The sequence below is a fragment of the Mirounga angustirostris genome, unplaced genomic scaffold (assembly GCF_029215605.1).
Source record: "Mirounga angustirostris isolate CCGP_5_RB_7025 unplaced genomic scaffold, mMirAng1.0.hap1 SCAF_17, whole genome shotgun sequence".
Taxonomy (NCBI): domain Eukaryota; kingdom Metazoa; phylum Chordata; class Mammalia; order Carnivora; family Phocidae; genus Mirounga; species Mirounga angustirostris.
Window position 1 is genome coordinate 24,116,692 of NW_026991725.1, and position 14,014 is coordinate 24,130,705.

Here is a 14,014-nt window from a genome sequence, read left to right on the forward strand (position 1 = left end):
TGCCCCGGGTCACACAGCACGATCGTGGTGGAGTGGAGATGCACAGACCCAGGTGTTCAGCCTCCCGGTGGCAAGTCACCAGCCAGCTCATGGCCACGTTCACTAAGCCACCTGAAACCCAAACCAAGACCGCCTCAAGGCATTCATTCCTTGATTCACCTGGCAAACTCCGTGATTCCTACTCGCTGCCCGCTGGGAGTTCTCCACCGCAGCGCTAGTGACCTTTGGGGCCAGATCATTCTTCGTGGGGGGCTGTCCTGTGCATCGGAGGATGGTTGGCATCTCTGGCTAGAAGCCAGGAGCATCCCTCCGGTTGCGACACATGCAAATGTCTGCAGACTTTGCCGAATGCCCTGCGGCCGGGGGCGGGGGGCAGACTCACCGAGGCTCAGAAGCACTGGGGCAGGGGGCTCGGGGCTCTGGCTCTGGAGCCGGCCTGCCCGAGTTCACCGCGGCCTCTGCTCCTTGCTGGCTGTGTGGCCTTGGCCAAGTGACTGATGCTCTCGTCTGCAGAGCAGAGAGAACAGCAATGCTTATTACCTCACGAAGTAGTTGCGAGGCTTCCGTGAGCTGATAGCCGCGAAGGCCCTCGGATGCCACCAAGCAGCTTGGACGTGCTGTGTGGATTAGTGATGGCGGACGACTGACCTCACTCCACGCCAGGGGCCGAGGCGCATGCTGGGCCCCGGAGGTGAACGGAAGCCAGGCCCTGCTCGGAAGGGGCGCTGCCCAGTGAAGACCTCACTTCATTTTCTGGGCTCTGGTCAGGGAAGCCCGTGGAAGGAGCCGACCCTGCCCGAGGTGTAGGGTTGGGACCCTAGTCAGGGCCTCCCTGAAGTGTTGTCAAAGGCCTCAAGGAATTTAGCCAGGCAGAGGCAGGAGAAAGCGTGGCAGGCAGAGGGAACTGGATGTGCATTCCTCCCGAGAACTCGGGGCTCCCCGAAGCTTCCTTCACACTTCTGGGCTCCCACAGCACTTTCAGGCACCCTCAAACTGAGTTAAAGACCGGCTCCTCAGGGCTCCTGTCCTCAGCCTGTCTCTGGGAACCGCACCTTTTCGTAATTACAGCTAACATCTATTACACACTAACAGTGCGTTGTACTGAGTGCTTTACATACCGTATTGCGTTATTTTTTAAAAATTTAAATGGAGGAGGGCACCTGGGTGGCTCAGGCGGTTAAGCGTCCGACTTGATTCTGGCTTAGGTCGTGATCTCGCGGTTGTGAGATGGAGCCCCGTGCTGGGCTCCACACTGGGTGTGGAGTGTGCTTGACATTCTCTCCCTCTGCCCCATCCCTCTCCTGCTCACACGCGTGCTCTCTCTCTCTCACAAAAAAAAATATTTATTTTTAATGGAGTTATAATGGACATGTAACATTCTATTAGTTTCAGGTATACAACAGAATGATTCGATATTTGTGTATGTTGTGAAATGATCAGCACTATAAGTCTAGTTACCACCCATCACTGTGCATAATTGCAATTGTTTTTCTTGTAATGAGAATTCTTTTTAAGATTTATTTATTTATTTTAGAGAAAGAAAGTGAGAGAGAGCAGGGGGAGGGGCAGAGGGGAAGAGAGAGAGAGAATCTCAAGCAGACTCCCCGCTGAGTGCAGACCCTGACAGTGGGGCTCAATCCCAGGACCCTGGGATCATGACCTGAGCAGAAATCAAGAGTCAGATGTTTAATGGACTGAGCCACCCAGGCGCCCCAAAGAGAATTTTTTTTTAAGATTTTATTTATTTATTTGAGAGAGAGAGAAGGGGAGAGAGAGAGAGCATGAGAGAGGGGAGGGTCAGAGGGAGAAGAAGACTCCCCGCCCAGCAGGGAGCCCGATGTGGGACTCTATCCCGGGACTCCAGGATCATGACCTGAGCCGAAGGCAGTGGCTTAACCAACTGAGCCACCCAGGAGCCCGAGAATTTTAAAGATTTATTCTCTTAGTAACTTCCAAGTACACAATACAGTGTTATTAACTATAGTCATCATGCTCTATACTACATCCCCATGACTTATTTATTTTATAATTGGAAGTTTGTACCTTTTGACCCCCTTCATCCCCTTGGTCCTCCCCCCACTCCTGGCAACCACAAACCTGTTCTCTCTACCTATGAGCTTGGATTTTGTTTGTCTGTTTGTTTGTTTTAGATTCCACATATAAGTGGAGAGTATACGGTATTTGTCTTTCTCTGTCTGACTTATTTCATTTAGCATAGTGCCCTCGAGGTCCACCCGTGTGGTCGCAAATGGCAAGATTTCCTTCTTTTTATGGCTGAGGAGTATTCCATTTCATATACATACCACATCTTCTTTATCCATTACTCCACTGATAGACACTCAGGTCGCTCCCCTATCTTGGCTATTGTAAATAATGTGCTGCAATGAACGTCAGGGTGCAGATATCTTTTCTTGTTGGTGTTTTTTTTTTTTTTCCTTCAGATAAATACCCAGAAGTGGAATTGCTGGATCCTAGGGTTGTTCTGTTTTTAACTTTTGAGGAGCCTCCATACTGGTTTCCATAGTGGCTAAGCCATTTTACATTTGCACCAACTGTGTGTGAAGGTTCCCTTTTCTCCCACATCCTCTCCAACACTCGGTATTTCTAGTCTTTTTTTATAATAGCCATACAGGATTTCATGTTAATTCTCACCACAATTCTAGAAGTAGATACTCCTATTATGTCCATTTTACAGATAAGTAAATAGACTCAGAGAGGTCATTTACCTGAGGTGAACTTGAGCCTGAGAAGACTGACTTTAGATCTTGCATTATTATTATTTTTTAAAGATTTTATTTTTATTTATTTGACAGAGAGAGAGACAGCCAGAGAGGGAACACAAGCAGGGGGAGCAGGAGAGGGAGAAGCAGGCTTCCCGCAGAGCAGGGAGCCCGATGCGGGGCTCGATCCTAGGACCCTGGGATCATGACCTGAGCTGAAGGCAGATGCCCAACGACTGAGCCACCCAGGCGCCCCATTGCATTATTTTTTTTTAAGATTTTATTTCTTTATTTGAGAGAGATGGAGAGAGAGAGCTCGCGTGTGCATGAACGCATGCGCGCAGGAGTTGGGAGGGGCAAAGGGAGAGAGAAAGAGAGAGAAGCAGACTCCCTGCTGAGCAGGGAGCCTGATGCGGGGCTCAATCCCAGGATCCAAGCTGAAGGCAGGTTAATGCTTAACCGACTGAGCCACCCAGGCACTCCTAGATCTTGCATTATTTCTTATTCTCTGTTTTCTTTCTTGTTTCTCTTCTGTGCTACTTATTTGGATTAATAATATGCCCGATTGTGATGAATAATAACTGAGGTTCATGGGACACGGTCATAATCAACCTGCAAGTCTCCTTGTTCCCCCATTCATTCCTACCCACTCTGCCCCCCCATAATGACCCACTCTAATAGGTTGATATGTGTCCTTCCAAACCAACTTTCTCCCTGCTTATTTTATTTATTTTTAAACAAACAGTATTTTATTTTATTAAGTAATCTCTATGCCCAACGTGGGGCTTGAACTCATGACCCCAAGATCAAGAGTTGCACCGTCTACCAACTGAACCGGCCAGGCGCCCCAAATATGCTGCATGTTTTATTTTTAATTTTTATTTTTTTTAAGATTTTATTTATTTATTTGAGAGACAGAGCGAGAGAGCACAGGGGGGAACAGCAGAGGGAGAGGGAGAAGCAGGCTCCCCGCTAAGCAGGGAGCCCCACATGGGGCTCAATTCCAGGATCCTGAGATCAAGACCTGAGCCGAAGACAGACGCTTAACCGACCGAGCCACCCAGGCACCCCTCTGTGTGTTTTAATTTTCAGTCAGTGAGCTTAGCTCATTTGCTTGATTCTAATTTCTGTACTGTTAGGGCTTATCTCTGCTATCTTAAATGTCATTTTCTCTTTACCCCATTTTCATTTTATCTCTCTTCAGTCTGTCCTACCTTGCTTTGGATGAACTGACTTTTATTTTCCTGATGTGAAAATTACACAATTTATAAAGTCCATACTGTGTTTAATCATACAATTATAACAGCCCATACTTACGTTTCCTTTTCACTGACAATTTCTAAACTCATCAATATCCATTGTCTTCCTTCCACCACATCTAAAAGCCAAGTACCTTGTGTATTCTCACTCATACGCAGAGAGGTTTCTCCCTCTGCGTTCAAAATCCACGGCGTCATGGAGATACTTTGTGTGTATTTGTATATGTGTGTGAGTATCCTTGCTTGGATCGACAATGGACTTTTCTACGCTACTATCCATCCTTACTTCTCAGAGCCTGTTGCTCCACCCTGGAGTCATTTCTTTATGAGCTCATGTACACAATTAAGAGAGTCTTTGTGCAGTAAGCTTTTTGATGTCTTAGAATAGCTGTAGTTCACATTCAAAAGTGAGAGTTTAGCAGGGTATAAAATCCTAGGTTCCAGATTCTTGCATTTGTAGTCCAGCAATACAGTGACAATATTGTCTTCTTGTGTCTGCTGCTGCCGAAAGTTCTAGTTACAGCTGATACTTGCTCATTTGCAAGCAATCTGTTTTTGTTTTTCAGAAAACTTTTAGGGTTTTATCTTTAAGATTCTCAAATTTCACAAAATGTATTTAAGAGTGGGATTTTTACTTTATTTTCTATCCTGTTTGACATTTATGTGAAAACCCTTGCCTGCCTGCCCCTCGGGGAACCTCCTAACACTTCCCTCCAGGCACTTCTCTTTCCTGGCCAGGGGAGGGGGTGCCGCCCCAGGGCAGTGTGGTGCCCAGGGCTGGGGAGGGGTACGCAGCTCTGGCAGCCACGACTGGCCTTCTCCCTGCAGTCACCCCAGCCGGCACTAGATGGCGCTGCTGCCCCCCACCCCCACCCTCCCGCTTCTGGCCTGCGGTTGGGAGAGATCCACCGTGATGCACACTGTACAGAGTCTAGTGACAGACAGGCCTAGAAGCTCTCCCTGAGCTGGCCCTCCACCAGTCCTCAGCCCCCTCCCAGTCCAGGCTGCGTTTCCCTCCCACACTGGGATCCAGTCCTTTCTCTCCCCACAGGTTTCTCATAGCCTGTGGAGTTGGGTCCTGGGATTCATCAACCTCCCTTGGGGACTTCTAGTAACCAGGTGCAGATGGGGATTGTTGAATAGAGGGGGGGACCCTCACCTCTTGGTGCCCCCTCCTGCCCCGCTCCATCTGGCGTCTGAGTGGGGTCTTCTGGACTATGCAGGTCAGGAGCCTGTGTCTCTGTCTTCCCTCAGCCCCTTTCCACACTGAGTTCACTTCCTTTTGTCTCCTCTGCAGTCAGACTGGTTCTTCAGCGATGATGAGGACAAGGGAGAGAGAGTAAGTGATGCAGAGGGAGGGCGGGGCTGGGTCTGAGCTGAGGTGGGCCCTCCTCCCAGGCTGGGGGCTGGGAGGGGGCAGGCAGCAAGACTCAAGCAGGGGGAAGGTCCCTGTCTTTGGGGCTTCCCAGTCTGATGGAGGAAACATAGACCCTCTCCTCAGGAGCCTCTAATCTAATGGGAGACACAATCCTTGCCTTCATGAGCCCCCAGTCTAAGGGGGGAGAAACTGAGTCCAAGTCTTATCTGGAGGATACAGGTCTTAGGAAGGTCCAGTCTGATGGGGGAGACACAGCTCCTGCCTTCAGCTGAGGGAGGAGCTCCAGCCTTTGGGGGTTCAATCAAGGTGTTGGAGGAGGCACAAAACAGTCTAATGGGGGACATGTGGGACCTGCCCTCAAGAGTGCCTGACTTATGAGAGAGACAGCAGCTGCCCTGGTGAGCCCTGGTCTGATGGAGGAGTCATGGGCCCTGCCTTCAGGTTACCCCAGTTTGCAGGATCCACAGTCTGGCCCTCTGAGGGCATGCTGGCTGACCCTCCTCCTGTTTGCAGACTCCTGTGGATGACAAGGAGCCTCAGTCAGTGCCCAACATTGAGTACCTCCTGCCTAACATTGGCAGGACAGTGCCCCCTGGTGACCCAGGTTCAGGTGAGTGCAGGGGCTTGGGAAAGGGTGGGGGGTGGGGGTGGGGGTGGGATCCGCATTCCCCAGGGTCCCAGATGCCTGGTCAGATGCCCAGCTTCCCTGCTGTGCCCCAGTGGGGCCCTTCCCTGCCCCCCACCACCAAGACTGGGCTGTGGCAGGGCCTTCTCCGCTCTAGGGAGGTCCGGCTTGCCTATGCGCCCGCCTCCTTGTCTGCTCAGCGGACCCCGGGGCTGGGTAGGGGCTTTGTTCGCCCTCCTTCACTGGTTTCCTTCCTGAGCTTTTTGTTTCTCACGGGCTGTGTCCTTCTGGGCATATTTCCTCTTTTTAATTTTTCTTCCTTTTCTCCTTGCACCCCTCCACCCTCCTCTCTCTTTTCCCTGTGCTCTCCTCCCGCCCCTGGACCCTGCCCCTCTCTTCTCTCCTTCCCCTCCTCCAGCGGACCTGTTGGAGATTTAAAGGGTACAGTGTGGCATTGCGGCCTCGGTCACTAACAGTGGCGGGTGATTATAAGAAGGCTGGGCAGGCCCGAGGGGCAGGCAGAAAGGTCCCGGGCTGTGAGCACCTCGACGTGACATACCAGCTCCCCACGCTTGTTAACAGCTTACCCCCACCCTAACCCTCCCATCTGAAAGCCCCTTCTCGGGAGGAAGGAGGTTTGTTGGAGGCAGATCCTATCCCCTTGCCAGGAAGTCTGGGCACCACAGGCTGCCTCCCACAGTCCCCAGACTCTGGCCTTCTCTCTGTGCCGAGCCCGGCCACTTCAGGTTATCCGGACAGGAGAAGGCTTGGCTGTAAGGAGGACCCAGCCTATCTAGACACGGGTGACGTCACCCCCAGAAGCCCCTCTATAGCTGCAGCTCCTGCCTCAGTTGCCTCCGAGGGCTGGCTCTTCCCGCATCTGAAACCAGAGCCCCTGGTCACTCAGCCCCTTAGTCCTGTTTCTGGGCATAGAGCCTCGAACAGAGTAGCCCAGAGCAGTCCCTTCTTGGCTCAAGGCACTAACTTGGCCCGCCCCATGGAGGAGCTCCCCTTAGTATTTTGACTGCTGCTCCTGTCTCTGATGGAGGCATTCCACAGCACCCCTAGTTCCCAGAGGCAGGCTGAGGAGGGGGCCAGAGGACAAGGTGGGAGGGGGTGGCAGAGAGGAGCCCCCCGTTTCTTCTAATCACCTGCTGCCGCACCCCTGCCCCGTGTGTTTCACTGTGTGGTCGGCCATCTGCTCTTCTCACTGTGTGCAGGGGAGGGCTGGGGAGGAGGACTCACTTGCTTGCCAGAGAGTGTGGATTAACTGTGCCCGCGCACTGCCCCATCAGACCCCGGGAGGTCCTTAGATCAGCCTGGAGAAGACCCTGCCAGGATTGGTTTCTGGTTCCTTCTCCACCCCAATGATATTAAGGGAGTGGGACCCAAGTCCCACGGATGTAAAAGTTTTATTCTTCTTCATAACTCTGGTAATAAACAGGGGCCTTGCCCCATCAGGGCAGATTGAGCTGGAGTCTGGAGCTGGAGCTTAGCAAGGCCCAAATCACCAGCCCACTCTACCTCCTGTGTCCCGCCCACCTGCTGTCCGCCCCTGTACCCCATCCTACACAGGGTCCGTCGTCTTCCTCCTGTCCTGGAGTTGGGGTGGGGTGGAGGTAGATGTAGGGCCCCCACCTGTCTCTGCACTGTGTGGTCTCCATTCCTTCAGAGCATCTGTGATTTGCTGTGTTTCATTGTGGTTTCTGTGGACTGCATCTGATATTTGGCATTTTCTCTCCAGTGCTTCAGAGTAACAGGGACGGGAGGGGAGGGGAGAGGAACTAGGCCCAAAGAAAAGCCCCCCCCCCCCCACCGCTTGCCCTTGACCCTGGCAAACGAGGGTCTAGGGACTGGCAGCCTGATGTCACTTCCTGCCCCCAAAGGAAGTGGTGATTGACATCATTAGCCGCTCCATCCCTGTCCCACAGGAAATGACATCAGAAGCCCTTCACACTCCCAGGGCCTGGGGAGATCTCAGGTGTCTGAACTCCCTGGTTTCTGAAGCCTCCGAGGAGAGGGAATCGTGTTCACAAGACAGCCTCCTCCTGCCCCAATTTAACTTTCATTTTTCTTTCTCGCTCTCCCCAACAGATTCCACCACCTGCAGTTCAGCCAAGTCCAAGGTGAGTGCCAAAGCCATTCTGAAGGCTTTATCCCTGTCCAGGCCCGCCTGCTCTTTGCTTTTTGGTCAAGGGAATTGGGAGAAGTGCCCGTGGCCCTGAGGAAGGTTGCTGGTCACTGGGAAGGCAGGTGGGAAGGAATGTGCGTATGAGGTCAGCAGAGAAGCTACTCACCTTGGCAGTGCTTCGGGAGGCGTCTGGGGGAAGAGAAGGATCTGGCTTGGGAGTTAGGCGCCCGGGGGGCAGCGTGCCCAGTGGTCAGAAGCACACACAGTCCTGGGACTGAGTCCTGGCTCCACCACTCAGTAGCTTCGGGACATCGGGCAAGTTGCTTAACCTCTTTGTGAACCTCAGCTTCCTCATCTGTAAATGGGGCCTGATATTTATCCCCATTTATGGGGATATGGGAATGGCCAGATACGTCTGCTACAATAACTATGCTTTTTGGAGAGCCCAAAGCAAACAGAAGGAAGGAAATAATAAAGACAAGAGCATCAATCAATGAATTGAAAACAATCAAGAAAATCAATGAAACCAAAGCTGGTTCTTTGAACCAGCTCTCACAGCCAGCTAGTCCTGGCTGCTCTGGAGCCTGCCTTCTGAGACAGAGCCATTAGGCGAGCACGGCTGCCCAACTCTTAGAGCTGGATGGCCAAGGGAGTTGTCTTAGTCAGCTCGGGCTGCCGTAACTAAATGCCACATACTGGGTGGCTTACACAACAGACATCTATTTCTTCACAGTTCTCGAGGCTAGATGTCCCAGATCAAGGTGTCAGCATGGTCAGTTTGTGCTGAGAGCTCTCTTCCTGTCTTGTGGATGGCTGCCTTCTCGCTCTGTCCTCATAGAGCAGAGACAGAGAGCAACAGCACCAGCTCTCTGGTGTCTCTTTGTGTAAGAACACCAATGCCACCATCAGGCCATGACTGCATTACCCGCCAAAGGCCCCATCTCCAAATACACGGGGGTCCCGGCTTGCTTCAGCAGATGGCTTCGGGGAGGGGGACACAATTCTGTCTGTAGTAGTGGGTGAAATCACTAAACATTGGTGATCGAACTGGACTCATTTCGGTCTGGGTCTCCAAGCACTGGCCAGGTCCCAGTGAGCCCAGTGTGCCCAACACCAAGTAGATGCTCATTATATATCAGAAGAATATAGTGGGGGTTCGGGGCGCCTGGGGGGCCCAGTCGGTGAAGTATCCAACTCTTGATTTCGGCTCAGGTCATGATCTCGGGGTCGTCAGATAGAGCCGCGTGGTGGGCTCTGTGCTGGGCGTGGAGCCTGCTTGGGATTCTCTTTCTCCCTCTCCCTCTGCCCCTCCCCTCCCCTCCCTACCTGCATGCTCGCTCTCTCTCTCAAAAAAAAAAAAAAAAAAAGAAAGAAAGAAAGAAAAAGAAGAAGAGTGTACTGGGCAGAAAGAAAGAAGGCTGCTTTAGTCTGGGACAGAGGTTCCTGCAACCTTTCCATAGAACCTCTGACTGCACACCTGTGGGGCAGGGCGCTCACTCCATCAGAAGATTGCTGTGACAGGGAGCAAGTTCATTATAGTGACCTGCACCTAGCTCCATGTTACTTCCACCCATTGCTCCTGCTAGCCTCCTGGCTTCCATAGCCTCTCCTGGGCTGACCCCTTGACCTTTCTGTGCACGTACTGACCTCTGCATTCCTGGAAGGGACCATCATGACCTCACTGCTTCTGTAACTAGCAGGAGGAGAGGATAATTCGATCAGATGGTCCTAGTGGCCTCTCAAGTCTCTCCGAGAGCATTGGCCAGACGAGAAAGTGGCACTGGCCACCCTGTGCCTCGGGGAGATCACAGCAGAGCCCCCATATTGCACAACTCCAAGGATTGCCTTTGGGAGCCGTGTTGCCAGCCACGGCCCGGGAGCCACGTGCCTCTGAATCCTGACTCCCTGACGTGTGTCACCTTTCTCAGAACTAGCTGATGTGAGAGAGAGTATGTAGATAGCAGGGGCGAGGCTTCTCTGGGTCTCCATTCAGTATTACGCTGTGGCTGAACCAGGTGGCCTGTGAGGAGGGGTCACAGGGCAGGCCATTCCAGCCCAGCAGGGGGAGCAGTTTCAGCCTCTGCTTCCGCAGGGCTTCCTGTGTTGAGGGGACTGCATTCACCCATGTGTCCTTCACTTAACATTTATTGAGCACCTGTTAGGTGCCAGGCATGGAGCTAGGGGTCATGGATGCAAACACAAATAAGCCACAGACCTTGCCCTCAAGGAGCTCAGAGTTTGATGCAGATGACGTGGAAATAGACCTATCCTGATGGGAGAAGAGCAGGTGCAGCTGTGTTTTCAAAGGGCGAGGCGAGGGCTGGGAGGCGGCCGCACGGAGGCTGCCATGTTTCAGCTGGGCCTAGTAGGATTTAGAGCACACCCAGCACATAGGGTGGGCTGGGGGGCGGTGGCTAAGGGCTGCCAGTGTTAAAATGCAGGTGAGTCTGGCCGGAGTGTAGGCTGGGTTGGGGTTGGGGTTGGGGTAGGGAGGGCCATAGGCTGGGAAAGTTGGGACCAGATTGTGAAGGGCCCTGTGTCTGAGCTTCATCCTGGTGGGGGTGGAGGGGCCCTGCAGAGTCTGGAGGTGATCAGATTCCCACCTAGTCTTAGAAGGACTGATTGCTCTAGGGGAGGAGGGACTGGGGTAAGGCAAAAGTGGAGGCAGGGAGTCCTATCAGGAGAGGGCAGAAAGGCCCAGAAAAGGCCGTGTGAGGGCCTGAAAAGACGATGGTGAGGATGGGCGGGCTTTGCGAGTCACTTCAGGGGCATTGAGAAGAAGCAGGGGAGAGGGAGGAGGCAGAGAATCACCTTAAGATGGGGAACGTGCATGCAGGTGGTTTGGGGCAGGGCGTGGGGGCATAGTGCAGTTGCAGATAGGTGAATTTCGGGTGCCTGCAGAAACCTTGCTTGAGAGGGTCTTGCGGTTGGAAGAAGAGTTCTGGAGTTCAAGGGGGAGTTTGGTGTTGGCCGGTGATGGGCAGCGTGGGCTCGGCTGGGGCATCCGGGAAGGCTAGCACAAGAAAACACCCACAGGGCTGAGCAGTGAGAACGGGGCAGGAAGGTGCCCAGTGTGGGGTTGGAAATCAGTGTTTGGGAGCAGCATCCATCCAGACCATCGGATTGTGCAGGATCGTGTGGCCACTCCTGGCGGCAGAGCTGACGGCTGCATTGATGTGGGGATGCGGATTGTGGGTGGCGCGCTGGTGGATTGGCTGAAACACCCGCCGTGGGCTGCAGTGGGAAAGGGAAGTGAACTTGGGCCTATTGCCCTGGAGAGGCCCATACATACGGAGTAGGTGGAAAGGCAGGTTTCCCAGGTGGGGGTGAGTGGAGATGGAAGGGGTAGAAGCCGCGGTCGGAGGGAGGTCCCCGCCAGGATCTGGTGGTTATCACCCGGGACAGTCTAGGTGAAATGGGTTCAAACTGTCAAGTGTATTCCCTGTTGAGAGACTCTTACCCCCAGAGCCGTGTCTAAAAGGCTTTCGCTAGCGCTGGGCATGGGGAATGGAGCGGAAGGTGGGCGGAGGTGAGGGACCGGCGCCCAGCTCCCAGGAAAGAGCCGAGAGTCTCTGGATTGAGGCCAGAGCGGCTGCCGAGGGGGCTGCGGGGTTGGCCGGCCCCCCGGTGGGGCCGGGTGGGTGGTGGCGCTGCCGCGGGCACAGCCGTCGGGGAGGAGCGGCGGGGGCGCGGTGCGGAGGCGCCTCCTGCATTCTGGCCTGTCTCCCGCGCAGGGCTCGTGGGCCCCCAAGAAGGAGCCGTACGCCCGGGAGATGCTGGCGATCTCCTTCATCTCGGCGGTCAACCGCAAGCGGAAGAAGCGGCGGGAGGCGCGGGGGCTGGGCAGCAGCACCGACGACGACTCGGAGCAGGAGGCGCACAAGCCCGAGGCGGGGGCGCCGGCGCCGGGGGCGCGGGACCAGCCGCAGGGGCCGCTGCCGGGCGCCGCCGCCGCCGCCGTCCCCCCCGAGGCCGCCGGCCGCCTCAGCCCCCCGGCGGCGCCGGACGAGCGGCCGGCCGCGGACACGCGCTCCATCGTCTCGGGCTACTCCACCCTGTCCACCATGGACCGCAGCGTGTGCTCGGGCGCGGGCGGCCGGCGGCCGGGCGCGGGGGACGAGGCGGACGACGAGCGCAGCGAGCTGAGCCACGTGGAGACGGACACGGAGGCCGGCGCGGGGCCCGGGGGGCGCCCGGCGCGCCGGCCGTCCTTCAGCTCGCACCGCCTCATGCCCTGCGACACCCTGGCGCGCCGCCGCCTGGCCCGCAGCCGCCCGGACGCCGAGGGCGCGGGCGCGGGCGCGGGCGCGGGCGCGGGCGCCGGCAGGGGCGGTCCCCGCGCCGCGGAGCCGCCGGGCTCGGCCTCGTCCAGCAGCCAGGAGTCGCTGCGCCCCCTGGCGGCGGCGGCGGCGGCGGCGGCGGCGGCGCTGGGCTCGCGGCCGTCGCGCATCGAGGCGCTGCGGCTGCGCCTCCGCGGCACCGCCGACGACATGCTGGCCGTGCGGCTGCGGCGGCCGCTGTCGCCCGAGACGCGGCGGCGCCGGAGCAGCTGGCGGCGCCACACGGTGGTGGTGCAGAGCCCGCTGACCGACCTCAACTTCAACGAGTGGAAGGAGCTGGGCGGCGGCGGCGGCCCCCCGGAGCCCGCGGGCCCTCGGGCGCACAGCGACAACAAGGACTCGGGCCTCAGCAGCCTGGAGTCCACCAAGGCGCGGGCCCCGTCGTCCGCGGCCTCGCTGCCGCCCGGCGACCCGGGGCCCCTGCAGAGCCAGCCGCCGCGCCGCTCGGCCGCCTCCCGCCTCCACCAGTGTCTGTGACCGGCCGCCCTGCCCCAGTCTTCCCTGGCTCGCACGCCCTCCTCTCGCCCCGCGGCGCGTCTGGCGCTGCAGGCCGCGCCTCCCTCGTTTGTGTGCGGGGGTGGGTAGTAGGCGGGCAGGCGAGAAGGCCCGGCTGGCCGCGCGGTGGGAGGGAGGGGACCCCGGAGGGAAGGGGTAGGGGGCGGAGACGAGAGGGGACAGGCTGCTGGGGGCTGTGTGGCGGAGTGGGTCCTTCTGTGTCTGCACTTAGAGACCCTTGTTGGCCGTGGGGTGTGGATAGGGAACCCCCAAGCCTCAGACTAAAGGAAAGACACAGGGTGATGCTGGCTCTTGGCTTCTTTCCCCCGCCCCTGTCCGTTAGCTCCCAGCTCCTCGCCGAGGGGAAGGGGGTGACTGTATGCCAGGGGAGAAGAGATGGAGCTGGGTGGTGTCCCCAGGGGAGAGGGGCCTGTGGGCCAGTGCACGAGTCACTGTCAGAAGGCGTTTCCGTAGCAACTGCTGCCACTCCTGCCCCACCACGCACACCAGGGCGCCCTGCCCTTGCTGCCTCCAGGGATCCTGCCTCTGCTGCTTGTCGGAGCCAGGGAAGGAAGTTAGGGCCGCTCCACGGAGGCAGGACTGAGACTCTTACCAGGGTTACTCCCCTCACCAACTTTTTGCCAACCCCTAAACAATCCTCGCTAAGCGTGTTGACCATGGGGAGCTAGCTGCCGGTTCCCCAGAGACTTCGGGGAGGGTCCAGGGTCCCCCTCCCCCCGCCACCACTTCCCCAGACCTCCCTTGCCTGTCTTTTCCTTCTAGCTATGCCTGCTTCTTCCACAACCCAGGCACACAGACCCCACCTTCTTCCTTTAGGAGGGGGCGTAGGAAACAACCCTGGTGTCTCACTCTCTCTCTTTCTCTCTCCCTCCCTCCTCTCTCTCACACCACACACACACACACACACACGCACATACACACACACACTGATTTATGGGGTCTGAGCTGGGCTGTTCCTTCAGGATGGGCGGGACCCAGCCCCCTCTTCTCCCCACACTTTGTAAATAGACCTCAGACCACCAGGCCTCCCCACACATGCCCTCAC

At 56.3% G+C, this 14,014-nt stretch overlaps 1 protein-coding gene across 7 annotated transcripts in view; it reads left to right on the forward strand.

The window, feature by feature from the left end:
* Positions 1–13,080, forward strand: part of ARHGAP23 (Rho GTPase activating protein 23) — a 70,441-nt gene extending 57,361 nt beyond the window's left edge. For all 7 annotated transcript variants that reach the window (XM_045889027.3, XM_064582725.1, XM_054510831.2 and 4 more), the window contains 4 exons: positions 5,277–5,318; positions 5,871–5,967; positions 8,077–8,108; positions 11,848–13,080. In XM_045889027.3, the coding sequence (XP_045744983.1) occupies positions 5,277–5,318; positions 5,871–5,967; positions 8,077–8,108; positions 11,848–12,930 (1,254 nt within the window). In that variant the 3' untranslated portion in view covers positions 12,931–13,080. The remainder of the gene's footprint in view (positions 1–5,276; positions 5,319–5,870; positions 5,968–8,076; positions 8,109–11,847) is intronic.
* Positions 13,081–14,014: the final 934 nt, after the last annotated feature.